General features: G+C 44.7%; 1 protein-coding gene across 2 annotated transcripts; it reads right to left on the reverse strand.

The window, feature by feature from the left end:
- Window positions 1–1,053: 1,053 nt before the first annotated feature.
- Window positions 1,054–12,915, reverse strand: CREG1 (cellular repressor of E1A stimulated genes 1). Of its 2 annotated transcripts, XM_077820341.1 has the most exons (4): window positions 12,529–12,915; window positions 7,294–7,413; window positions 4,564–4,748; window positions 1,054–3,753 (listed from the first exon to the last, which is right to left on the reverse strand). In XM_077820341.1, coding segments are annotated over exons 1-4 (678 nt in total). In that variant the 5' UTR covers window positions 12,901–12,915; the 3' UTR covers window positions 1,054–3,752. The 2 variants fall into 2 exon arrangements, with proteins under 2 accessions (XP_077676467.1, XP_077676475.1); XM_077820349.1 differs by lacking the exon at window positions 1,054–3,753 and having other exon boundaries at window positions 4,563–4,748.
- Between the last annotated feature and the right edge of the window lie 248 nt (window positions 12,916–13,163).

Raw genomic sequence — 13,163 nt, forward strand, 5'->3', positions numbered from 1 at the left:
TCCAGGCCCCTGGAAGCTCAGAGGCCTACACTGGGCACCTTTGGTAGGAAGAATGCATATGTGGCCAGATCCTTCTGGTTGTCATATCACTCTTTCCAGAAGAAGCATTCATCCTAGTATTCTGCCCCAAGTGCTAATGTAGGCCAAAATTCCATTACTTATCAAAATTCCATTACTATAGACTCTACTGGAAAAAAATATTCCAATTTATCCTAAATAATTGTGTAATATTACTGGAAGATAGTAACAAATGGTTCCACCCCAATCCACAGAACAGCAAAGAAATCTGTGCAAGGAGAAAAGACTAATATAAGGAGACTGTCATGCTAGGCAGGGGCAAAGGAGAGAGTATAACTGCTTACAGACCTTAATAGAGAACACTCAGAATGATAGTCACATTTAAGGTTTAAAGAGAAAGTCAGTGACCCATTTCAGTGATCAACTAAAATGACAGTAAGAACAACCCCAGTGATCCCTTACATGGAAAAATGTAGTCTTAAAAAACCATTTAGGGGGTCAGAACTACACAAAACACTGAGAGGGTTAATATACAAGAGGAGGAAGATGAATACACTTTGATCACTACTAGTAAAATACAGAGCAATGGGTTTAAGTCATGAAAACAAGAAAATGTCAGCAACAAGGACAATCAGTGGAATAGGTTTAGATGTGGTAAAATATGGAAAGAGGAATGGGCAAATCAGACTTGTTGCCTATTAGGTCTAGTGTTGACCCAAAGAGTCCTTCCTTTCCCCAGTATAACATCTCTAGGTCTTGGTTTATGTGAATGAAACCTTCTCCCCACCCCCAGAAAAGATCAGATCGCTCTCTAGACTACCACAAAGTGACAGCATTAATGTAGGGAAGGAATAAAGAAGATGGAGGCATAAAGCCAGATAGATTAGAGCAAGCCAGGCTTTGACAGAGCAGATCCCCCATTCCTTCTGGCAATCCACATCCACAGCTACATGGCAAGAACGGGGGGGGAGAGGGGGAGAAGAGGAAGAGTGGAAAAAATTAGTAAATCCTGTGAAATAACTAAACCAAACACCATTCACCATAAAAATAGATTTTAATTGTTACAGATGCCCAGCACCAGAGGTTGTTCACACAGAATAAAATATACTGAGTCATAAGTCACTCTCCTGAAGCACAAGAAGAGCATCCAAGGACTTCCCTTAGAATGGATGCAACGAGTCCTTCTGACAATTTAGAGTCACTTAAGAGCTCTCCAATTTTTTAAAAATATATATTTAAACATAAAATTATTTGCTCGTTCTGCATCTAGATTCAGCATTATCTATCCAACATGAGTCATTTCCAAATTGCAAGCTTCCTCAGTTCCCAATTATCTTCCCAATTAGTTTACCAAAAGTGTTTCAAAATGTAGTAAACTTGGCTAGATTTTCCCTTTACATAGAAGGGAAGGGAGTAGTTTACCTACAGCAGACTGATAATTTATCAGAGATAATCAAAGTGATTTACAAATCTTCCAACACTTTATAAGGTAAACAGTAATACAGCCACACTATAGAGAAGAGGAGAGGTTACACAATTTAGCTATGGACACTGTTCTATTTCTGTGCCTGCTACTGATTCACTAAGGCATCCTGATTCTCAAGTCCCTTGCTCTAGCCACCAGACAATACTTCCTCATTATGAGTTCAATTTAAATTAATCTGCTGAGGTGGTCCTTTCTGACACTTCCTGTGAACTTAGCACTTGGGAGATCAGCTAGGACAGAAATAGAGGCTTAATTCTGTAATTCAATCCTGCTTGACGGAGGGACACTTTTAAAGAGCAAGGAACTAAGTTTTTCATAAGTGTTTTCATTAGCTAATGTGAACTAAGACCACTTCAAAGGATGAAACAGCTATATTACATTTCATAAACCTCTCCCCCACTTTTGGGTTACTCACTGAAAAGTTCCTTATATGCTTAAAAATACCTGCCTCACAAACCAGTTCTATTGTTGGGAGAAAAAGTTGTTCAACTATCAATTTATTAGATTTATAAAGTAAAAGACTTTTCTTCATGGATTCAGAAGTTAGACGCTACTAGTAAATAATGGACCCCTTTTTCACAGTGCCTACACTAAACTCACAAGCCAAATGTTATGTAGGGGACAAGTGAATGAGGGCTGGTCTACATTACCCAGAGGATCAATGGGCAGCGATCAATCCAGCAGGGGTCGATTTATCGCATCTAGTCTGGATGCGATAAATCAAGCGCTCTCCCATCGACTCCGGTACTCCACCGGAGAGAGAGGTGCAGGCAGAGTCGACAGGGGAGCGTCAGCTGTCGACTCACCGCAGTGAAGTCATAAAGATGAGAGCTATACAAGTACCTAAACAGAAAGTGTTTCAGACTGCAGCTGTACTCATCAATAATGTGCAATTGAGGTTCCTGGAGCCTTCAGGTCCACAGCAATTCACTCTCCATCTTGATGTGATTAGTTCATTCCATATTCTAGATAATGTCAGCCCTGGGCCACACTGCAGAACGTAGCTAGTTACAGTTTACTCTGCCCCAAAGACTATGACCCAGAACATAACTGATATTTTAAGACGTTCTCTCTTTCTAGAGAACCCACAAACAGTAATGATTTAATTAAGGCACAGAAATGTGTATAACTGAGCTAATACTCAAGTAGTTTTAAATAAACTTAGCCCTTTTCTGCATGCAGACAATCCAGAACAAATCATAACCCGAGTTATTAGTAAAGCTGCAAGTCTGTCACAGGGGTCACAGATTCTGTGGATGACATCCACAGCTGCAGCGGCCAGTGCAACTGACCCCAGGGCCGTCTGAGCAGCGGCACCCTACGAACAGCTAAGAATTACTCAGGGGAATTTATAGCAAAAGTCATGGACAAGTCAGGGCCCTGAATTTTTGTTTATTGCCTGTGACCTGTCTTTGAGTTTTACTAAAAACACCCATGACCAAATCTTAGCCTTATTTATTAGACATAATTGTTTAAAACCATACAGATTGATATTTGCAAAACTGTTTGTACTCAGACATATGATTTAAACTGTGCTGATTAGTTGTGATTAACATCAGTAGCACAGCTAGCAACAGAAATTTGACTGGGCCCCAATTTATGGAGATGGGCAATGATGAGAGAGCTTGGCTGGGCTTCACACGGCAGAAGCAGCAGCCTGTTTCTCTGTTCTGTAGCTGACACCACTTGGTGCCGATCCCTGATGCCACTGGTTGCACAGCACTCCACCCTCCCCAATCCCTGGGGGGGAAAATGTGTCTTTACATGACCATACAGGGCAGCTGTGTTCCCCCTACTAGTAGGCCCCCTCCCTCCCTGTTGGGGGAGGCAGTTACTATCCAATCCAGAAAAGTTAAGGAGAAGAGGGAAGAACAGAGGCTTTCCATTTCCTTCTCCATTCCCTGGAACAGGGGAGGGAGGGGATTCCACATGGGCTCAGATTTGTGTAGACTTGAGTGTGGCCTGCCCTGATTAACACATTTTCCTCAACAAGCATACTCACATGAGATTTGGAAATTCACTTGTGTGATCATCATTATTGCCAGTACAAGCTCAATCACACAAATGTTTGTGAGATGTGAATACGAACAGGTGGGAGTATACCCAAAGCAAGCTCATTAAAAATTGAGCACATCTGTAATTTTTTTTGCCATATTAACTGAGCTCTAGGAGCGAATGAGAAGCAGAAAGCATGGCGAAAGGCCAGGAAGTTAGTTTGTATGTCGATAATATCCAGGATTTTCTTCTACCTACAAGAAGGTAAAAATAAGAAGAGTTATTAAGTTGAATCTATAGGTAAAAAAAGTTCAAGAAAAATTTTGGAACTTCATTCTGCAGCCTTCTGTCCCATTGAACAAAGGTTATGTAGCAGGACTTGTAGACACCCAGTACTGTGATAAGAGACTTTAGGCGTTGTGTATGACTCTTGAGTATTCTGCCTCAGAATAATCCAGCAGCCGGTACAATGATCTATCAAACAATAAGAACCACATCCTAGCATAAGTGCATTTGAGTGTTCTCACAATTCTTAACCATTACACCAAACAAGATATCTTTCCATCCTGCACTTAATAAAGAGACAGCACTGTCTCTCAGTGCTCCTTCCAAAGGAGCCTTCCCCCTAGAAATTATGTTTAAGTTAGAGGTACAATTACAGCTGTCCATAATGATCCTTCTTAAAAAGGAAAGTGTCCCAAACTTTTGTATTTCACAACTTTTAGTAGATACTCCTCTGGCTAAGATTACAAGTGGGTAGAATTCCTGCTCACATACCAAAAAGTGCATACAGAAAGGTGAAAGGAAGGAAACTATTGAAGGGAAAGCTTTGTCTCTCAGGGATTGATCAACAGGAATATTCACATTATAGCAATTTCTTTACGCTAGGGACAAACATCCACTTAATAAATCACTTGGGGGAAAGACATCAATAAGGAAAAAAAAAAAAAAAAAACACCCAAGACCACAGTTCATATCTGCTGTCTCTGATGGGGCTGTTCTAAGACTAAGTTTGCAGTTTTCCATATGAGATGGACAAGTATATGACAAACTTAGGGACTTACTAAGGTGTGACATTGTAATATTCTTGTGGAGTCACAGTTTTCAGCCCACCAAAGTAGTCCAGGACCCAGATATTGGTGATGTTGAATTTGGCAAAGAACCAGTTATGATCTGGAGGCCAGCTTGCCATCTCAGGGTGTCGACTGAATAACGATAGCTTTGCAAAGACAGCTTCTGTATCATTCACCTAACAAGTAACCAGCAACATATTACAAAAGATGTAAACTTCATTGGTAAAAGACTAATTTAGAGGCATTTAAAATCAACTGCCAATAAGAATATTCTACTAATATGAGAGTAAAATAAGTTTCCCTCCCAAATTGTAGTACCCCACATCCACCCAGACAGGGAGGATTCACCAGACTGAGGTTTGCCCCAGAAAGCTATATACATGTACCAACAGGAGTTCCTCTGTAGCATGGATATATCCACCATTCTAAGTATCACCTCTGGAAATTAACAAGCAGTAACTGTTATAATTAAATATTATCCAAAGAGAGAAATAATATCCATAGAAAAGCATTGCACCCTGATTGATGTATGACAATTTAAAATGAGGAGAAAGATAAATCCCATGAAAGTTTGCATTTATTCAATATTATTTCTTTAAAATATCAACTAATGCCAAAGACTATATCTGTTGAAGAGACCAATCATTTGGTAATAGTGAGTAAAAAGTAAGAGAGAGAGCCATATAGCAGCTTTGCAAGTTTCCTTGTAGGATACACAGTTTCTTTCACCTGAAGAAGAGGAGCGTTCTTGAGTATGTTTACTGGATATCATTGACACTTGTTTACTTACTAGTTTGATCTCTTTTGAAATTAAGAACATTTGATATTCCCATTGCTCTTCTGGCCACAATAAAGTACTACTTCAGCTACAGATTAAGTTCTTTCCCCCATAGAGAAAAGCTAGTCTCAGACAAAGAATAGTAAGGTAATATCTTTATGAAGAGATAATTTTGCTTGGGTACAAAGATTGGCCCCAGACTGAAACTGCACTGTTTGGAAAAAATCATAGGTAAATCTTTGTGACACTAATTAGACTAGGTAATGGAAGCCAAAGGCTTGACTACATTGTGGGACACTGCGCTTCACAGAGGTGCGGTTTCTAAAGCACACTAACGTATTGCACGTTAATTGGTCCAGGTAGACCCTATTCATGTGCACTACACTAAAGCACACCAGCAATGTATACATGGAGCAATTATTGTACATCACATTAGTGCGCTTTAGAAATGACACCTCTATAGAGCACATTTTACAAGAGCTGAAAAAGGTGACTGTCTCAATGATGCAGTACCTGGTTTAATTCTACTTCTCAACTGGATAACTTAATATTGATACAGAAACAACTTTTAGGAAACAAAGGGTAGGGAGCAGGGATGGTAACTTCATTATTAGGATAAACAAGCAAGTTTCAGCAAAAATGAGAAAGTTATATTAGTTCCTTTAAAACTAAGACTCTGGCAAAAGATGTCATATCCCTGTCTGGAGAGAGAGTAACCAGCAACACTAGCTATTCATTTATGCAAACTACAGCCTGACAGTACTGTCTTTTGTAAATAGTTCTGTAGTGGTTCAATAACGTACTGTGTATTAAATACAAGTTTATCATGCATATTTTTGGGGGCCATCTCCCTTATTCTTGTTTCACGCTGGATGCTGCTTCCTGCGGCTCCCATTGGCCGGGAACGGCGAACCGCAGCCACTGGGAGCTGCTGGCAGCAGTGCCTGCGGACGGTCAATGTAAACAAACTGTCTCACGGCCCGCCAACGGATTACCCTGACAGGCTGCAGGTTGCCCACTACTGTAGTTGATCCTTTCTACATGGCTGATGCAATATTCCAGGTGCAGTTGTATCTTCTGGGCACCTAATTACCAAAAACATATTAAACTGGAGGGAGCTCAAACGAGTAATAAAAATTATGCAGGACTGAAGAACAGATTTACAAAGTAAGATTGAGAGCTAAATGTGGGAACAGTGAATTAAGGGGTTGGAAAAATATAGTGTACTCATATCTGAAGGGCATAAACACCAAGTAAGGAATTATTTACGGTATTGCTAAGAGGGAATAATTATCAGTAATGAGATGATACTAAAGGGAAAAATTCAGACTGAATGACAAAGTGTGTCTAGTGTCCCACAGAAGGCTGATAAAACTAACTTAGATTGAAAAAAGCACTAGTAAATGGCAGGAAACAATACAGTACTGCACTGGCAGGAAGATCAACAGATGATGCAACATTTTTTCCATCTTTGAACTCCTACAATTTTATGCCTCATACTAGCTGTTAACGATGTAAAGTGGTAGAAGCCTAATCATTCAGGTCACTTAAAACCGGACTGAGCACTTACCATAGTATTAAGTTATTTTGTACTGACTGAACCTTGGCTTAGATTTGTTAGTTCTTAAAAAAAGAACCACAGAAATTAGAGACTTCCCTCACTGTAGTAGCTCTGCCAAGAACACCTCTATAGAATTCTCTCTAGAGACTCTCAGTGATACTTTGAGTATTGGTCAGAAGTTGTGACTTAATCTACTAATGGAAACTACGAGCTAAATTGCTATATCGTCAAAGGGCTTAGCCTGAATCATTCGATTAGTTTGAATCTTTTCTGTCAAGTATGTAATGTTACACTTCTGTACAGATTTCTATTCTCTGTTCACTAAAGAGTACTGCTTTGTACACAATACTGTCCTGTTCAGTGCAGACTTTCAGTTGTTTACCTTATCAACAGTCCCAGAGAAGATAACGTGGGCACACAGGGGATTCTGGGGATCATACCCTTTCTTCTTGCAGTAAGGAGTCTGTGCCAAAGACACTGTTAGGGAGGCATTTGCATCCACCTGAAATACAAGCAGTAAGGTAAATGGCAAAGCTGTCCCAAAACAATGCATTACATAACTAAGTTTGTTAAAATAAACTGATTGCAGGGTTGTCAATTTCCCAGGAAATCCCAGGTGCTGGTGAATACCAGCCTAAACCCGGTTTAAAATAATTGCATCAGTGTCCACCAAGTTCAGAATGCATCTTTTCAAACTATGGATATATCCATTCAAAACTGAGGAATAGGCTCAGTCTATCCATCAAAGCTGGTCTTCTGCTACCGGGGGGGGGGGGGGGGGGAAGCCCTGAGTCCTCCGGCCCAGAGCCACCTGCACCAAACAGGAGCTGCCCCAGGTAAGTGCTCTGCACCTCCTGCCTGCCCCAGCCCTGAGCTTCCTCCCGCACCCCCACCCTGAGCGCCCTCCCACACCCTAACTCCCTCTCAGAGCCCACACCCCACCCTGAGCACCCACTGTATCACAAAGTGTTCAATCAAGATTTTAAAAAATAATAAAACATATTCAATCACATTGCTCTCACTACAAATATTATTATTAATAATAACTTTTTTTTAGTGTGCAAAAAGGTTTTTTGTACCGTTAAATAAAATAAAATTTTTTGAAAATATTGTTTATTTCATCTTTATCTCATCGTCTTTTAATTTCTACTTTTGTGTATGTTTTATAATTTACATAATATATTAGTACAGTAGTACATGTATATAATTTATACATAAATATACATATATTGGGGGTGCATGCTCAGAAGTTTTTTACTGGTAGGGGTGCGCAATCAAAAAAGTGTGGAGACCACTGCCCTAGATAGATGGCCTCTGAATAGGTCTGAAAGACCACACAGTTTAGAACAGGGGTCTCAAACACGCGGCCCAAATGGGGCCCGCAGGGTTCTTTCGTGTGGCCCACCAAGCTCCCGCGCGCCCTTCTGCCTACCCCGGGGCACCACGAGCCCCGCACCGCTCCCTGAAGCGGCCGGAACCATGCCCCTGCAGCCCTGGGGAGGAAGGAAGAGGGCTGCATGCGTAACTCTTGCTTCCAGGCACCTCCCATTGGCCGGGAATGGGGAACCGCGGCCAATGGGAGCTTCAGGGGAGGTACCTGGAGGAGCAGCAAGAGCAGCACACAGAGCCATGTGCCCCCTCCCCCACCCCCAGGGACGTGGTTCCGGCTGTTTCCTGGAGCGGAGCAGAGCAGCGTGGGGCAAGGACAGGCGGACAGCAAGCCTGCCCTGGCCCCGGTGCACAGAGTTGCTCCAGGTAAGCGGCGCCGCACCAGACCCCACACCCCGCACCCCTTCTGCACCCCAACTCCCTGCCCTGAGCCCCCTGCCGCACCCTGATCCCCTGCTGCAACCCAACCCCCTACCCGGAGCCCCCTGCCGCACCCTGATCCCCTGCTGCACCCCAACCCCCTACCCAGAGCCCCTTGCCGCACCCTGATCCCCTGCTGCACCCTACACCCCTGACCGGAGCCCCCTGCTGTACCCTGCACGCCTCCTGCACCTCAACTCCCTGCCCTGAGCCCCCGCCACACCCCCTGCTCCCTCTGGGGGCAGGGAGAGGGCGGAATTGGGGTGGGGACTTCGGGGAAGGGGTTAGAATGGGGGCAAGGGTGGGGCCTAATGGAAGGGGTGGAGTGGAGGAGGAGCCAGGAGCAGCAAGCGTGGGGTGTCAGTGATGCAGCCATTGGGCCAATGCACTAGTCCTCATGTGGCCCTCGTGGTCATTTGAGTTTGAGACCCCTGGTTTAGAAGGTTCTAACAGGAAAATCTGTCTAACAATTGGAGGCCTCAAAAAATGGGCCTTATTAACACCTGAATTTAATGTATGATCTATATATTGTCAACTCCATCAACGTTTGAAGCTAGTTTTAAAAATCCAGTTTAAGTTAGCAGTGTAAAAATCTATTTGAAAGCAACTTCAACTGTTTCATATCTAAATTAGGTCCCAAATGAATTTAGTTTTGTAACTGCAAAGATCTGTAGAGCTTTTAGCTAGGCAGAGAAGGAAGGATATTTGCACAAACTTTATGTAGGTCTGCATAAGTTTCCAACTTTCTTGTGCATTTCTTTGATTTCAGAATCTGAAGTCTCCTTTCAAAACACTAGATTATTTATATAATTTGACATTATATTTCACACCTTCCCCCCAAACACAACTAAGAGTTCAATCTGCATCTGGGAAATTCCATTAGAATAGCTTATTTCAGCAAAAAAATTTAAGCGACCTAAGCATTATACAAGTTCCCACTGCATTTATGGAACTACAGCCACCACGAGACTATGACTGTGCAAATGCTCAAGTTGATCAACTCCAAAAAAAGCTGAATCATAGTTATTTGGTGTTATCTGCTGGCACAGGTCTCTATGAGATGGTGAACCAAACAGTTGACCTCTGTGCTGCAACAGCAGAATATAGATAAGAGAATACATCATCTGTGGGGGAGCTTTCTGATTGGAAAGAGCCTACTGAAACAGTAAAATCTATAACAGTGTCAAAACTGTTAGGCAGGGGTCCTAAAATGCAGTGTTTGATCAAACCTCCATATTTCTTAAAACAAATAGTTTCATACATGAAATATTACAGATAGAAATTAAAAGGGAAAAATGGTAACTACAAAGCATTCAGACCAACCAGGTGAGGACTACAGACAGATAATTCAAGAGGCAAATTGGCATTAGTTATATAGGCAAAGGCTAAAACAAAACTTCATGAGTGTTTTGCCCATGTTTTAGTTTTCTTTACAAGGAAAACAGGAGTGAAGAGAGGGGGAAATCATGTACTGGATTCTCCTCCAAATCCGTGTTTTTTAGACTGCACTCTTCAGCAGTGACTTGAGTGTGTGCAGACATGTAAAAATAAGTAGCACCATCCTGGGTATTACATAGTTTAATGATTTCTTTAAACAACACCATCACTATTGGTTCCTCATTCCTGGATCTCATGCCCCCACTGGGAATCATGACACACTTCTACTACTTTTAAAATTCTTTACAGAAACCAGTAGCAGTGACTAGTGCACAAAATCTCTCCCATCCCCTCCACTACTGCATTGTATATACCAGGGCTTTGGAGTGGAGCCTGGAGCTGGAGCGCGGAGCAGCTCCGGAGCAGTGGAGCTGCAGGTTTTTGCCTGGAGCTGAAGTGGAGGCAGAGCACAGCTCCAAAGCCCTGGTACATACAACCAACTGCTGCTATCGCCTTAAGCACACTAAATCAGTCTAGTTAGTTTATTCTTCACCAAGCCAAGAAAAGAAGTTTAGCAGGAACTGGTTAGGGACTTTCAGTGGTTGCTGCTTTGACTTTGTCTCAGTCTGCTCTCATATGCCTTTTGTTTCAGCTATAAATGAATTTAGTAAGTATTTGGGTCTGAGCATCTCTGAAGCTCTTCAGGCACATCTACAGTGCAAAAGACTCTGAATCAGCAAATCTCAGAGCCGATGCCAACTCACTTGGACTCAAGGAACAGGGCTAAAAATAGCAGTGTATATGTTCCCGTTCGGGCTCTCAAACCCAGTCAGAGCCCAGGCTCCAGACCAGTGGTGGGCAACCTGCACCCCGCATGAGGCCCATCAGTCTGCCCACTGCTTCCCACAGCTCCCATCAGCCAGGAACGGTGAACTGCGGCCACTGGGAGCTGCGGGGGGCCGTGCCTGGGGACGGTCAACATCAGCAAAATGTCTCACGGCCCGCCTTCAGCTTACCCTGATGTGCCGCATGTTGCCCACCACTGCTCCAGACCAAGTGGGAACATTCACACTGATATTTTTAGCTTCATAGTGCAAGGCCCGTGAGCCCAATTCAGTCAATCCGGGCTCCGAGACTAGCTGTCTGTTTTTTGTTGTTGTTTTTGTTTTCCTGAAGTATAGATACAACGTTGGTTGCTTTAGCCCAACAGTGCCACTTTTTCAGCTCCCAAGTCCCGTGTGGCTCATTTGGTGCCCACCCTCCCCTTTTTGATCTTTTTGGAGTCCTCTGCTTTACTCAGTGCCCCCTCTTGGAGCTTCAGCAGTTTCATCTATGGTGCATTTTTGTCATAGATGACCATGACATGTTTGAGGAGAGTTGCCTAGAGATTACTTTTCTGGCTGCTTGTAACACTCCAGTCCTCTTCTATACATTTAGCAGCTTCGCTATCTTCACTTTATACTTCTGATGTCTCCAGATGCTGTATTCCATAATGGCTATTTTAATCAGCACTCAAGTCATAGCAGTCGCAGAGCAAACCATGTTCCAACTCCTGAAGAAAATATCACATACTACAAATATATTAGCAACAAGTAGGTTAGGAAGTTAGGCTGTTTTTTCAAATGTCTGAGCTAATTCATACACCATTATCCCTACTTTTATTTCAAATTTGCACACACTAATATTTGCAGCTTTTGCAAGGATGCTAAGGAAAGGATAATTGCAATAAAGGAGTGATGCATCTCGCCATTTCCACATACCATACCACATACCATACCACATACCATTTCCACATACCATACCATAAGATGATTATTAACTTGCTTATTATCACCAATTATGAAACTTGTTGGGCAAGGATGTTTGCTAGTAACATCCAAATTAAGACTGATCTCAATATAAACTTCCTTTACTCTTCAAAAGGAATTGGCGATCTTGGGATGCTTGAGACCCGTTCAGTGTGACCTCTCACGCGTACCACAACGGGCACGCGTGCGATGTGTGTGCACAGGATATCGCAGCAGGGGTGTGACACCACTCACAAATGGGGGAGGAAGGGCATGCTCATCAGGAGCTCCCCTGTGGCCTGAAATAGCAGACCCAGTCCCCTCTGCTGCTCGATCAAGCCGTGTCCCCTCTGAGGGGCACAGACGAGACACACCGGCCTCGATGAGCTCGGCCACGGCACACGCGGCCGGGACACGCCCCCCCCCCGCGAGTGCAGCATTTCACCAGCACCAGACACTGACGCACTGAGGGGCACCGGGCCGGGGGCAGATGGCCCCGGGGTTGGGGCCGGGGAGGGGCGGCTCCAGTGACACGCACGCGAACCCCACGGCAAGGACTCGGGTCAGCGATCGCCCGCTGCGCCCAGCCCCAACCCTGCGGGCCCGCCCCCGCCGGGGCGAGCAGGGCCCCGCGCCGCGCTCACCTGCAGGTCCTGCACGGACACCTCGAGCGCGGTGAGGTAGAGGTAGGGGACGCCGCTGCCGCGGGGCCCGGGCGGCCCGTCGCTCAGCGAGAAGACGTTGGCGAAGGGGCGGCCCCGCAGCGGCTCGCGCGCGGAGAGCGTGGCCAGCGCGCCCCAGTCGCACTGGTGAGCCACGTAGCGGGCCACGCGCGCCGCGTCCTCATGCGGCGGGATCCCGGCCCCCGCGCCGACCACCAGCGCCCAGAGGAGGAGGAGGAGCAGCCGCCACCTCATAGCTAAGAGCGTAACTAACCCTGCTCGCAGCGGGCGGCCAGACGGTTTCCTCTTGAAGGGGCGGGGCCACGCCACGCTCAGCCAATGGGCACCCGCCATCCGGCCGTCTCCACCAATGAGGGCGCGTTGGAGGCGGAACGGTACGTCAGTGGAGCGTGGTCATTCTGCTTTCAGCCAATGGGCGCACACCGCCCTCTCATGTCCGCCAATGAGCTCTGCCAGAGGGCGGGGCGAATGGGCACGAAGTCCATCGCTGGTAAACATAACAGATTCTCGCACCGGCTCTGTGCGGCGGAAGTAGTCGCTCCTATGTCAGCCAATGAATAAAGCCCCTTCGGAATCTCCTCCAATAACGACTCGCA

Source organism: Eretmochelys imbricata, chromosome 1, assembly GCF_965152235.1.
Source record: "Eretmochelys imbricata isolate rEreImb1 chromosome 1, rEreImb1.hap1, whole genome shotgun sequence".
Classification (NCBI taxonomy): domain Eukaryota; kingdom Metazoa; phylum Chordata; order Testudines; family Cheloniidae; genus Eretmochelys; species Eretmochelys imbricata.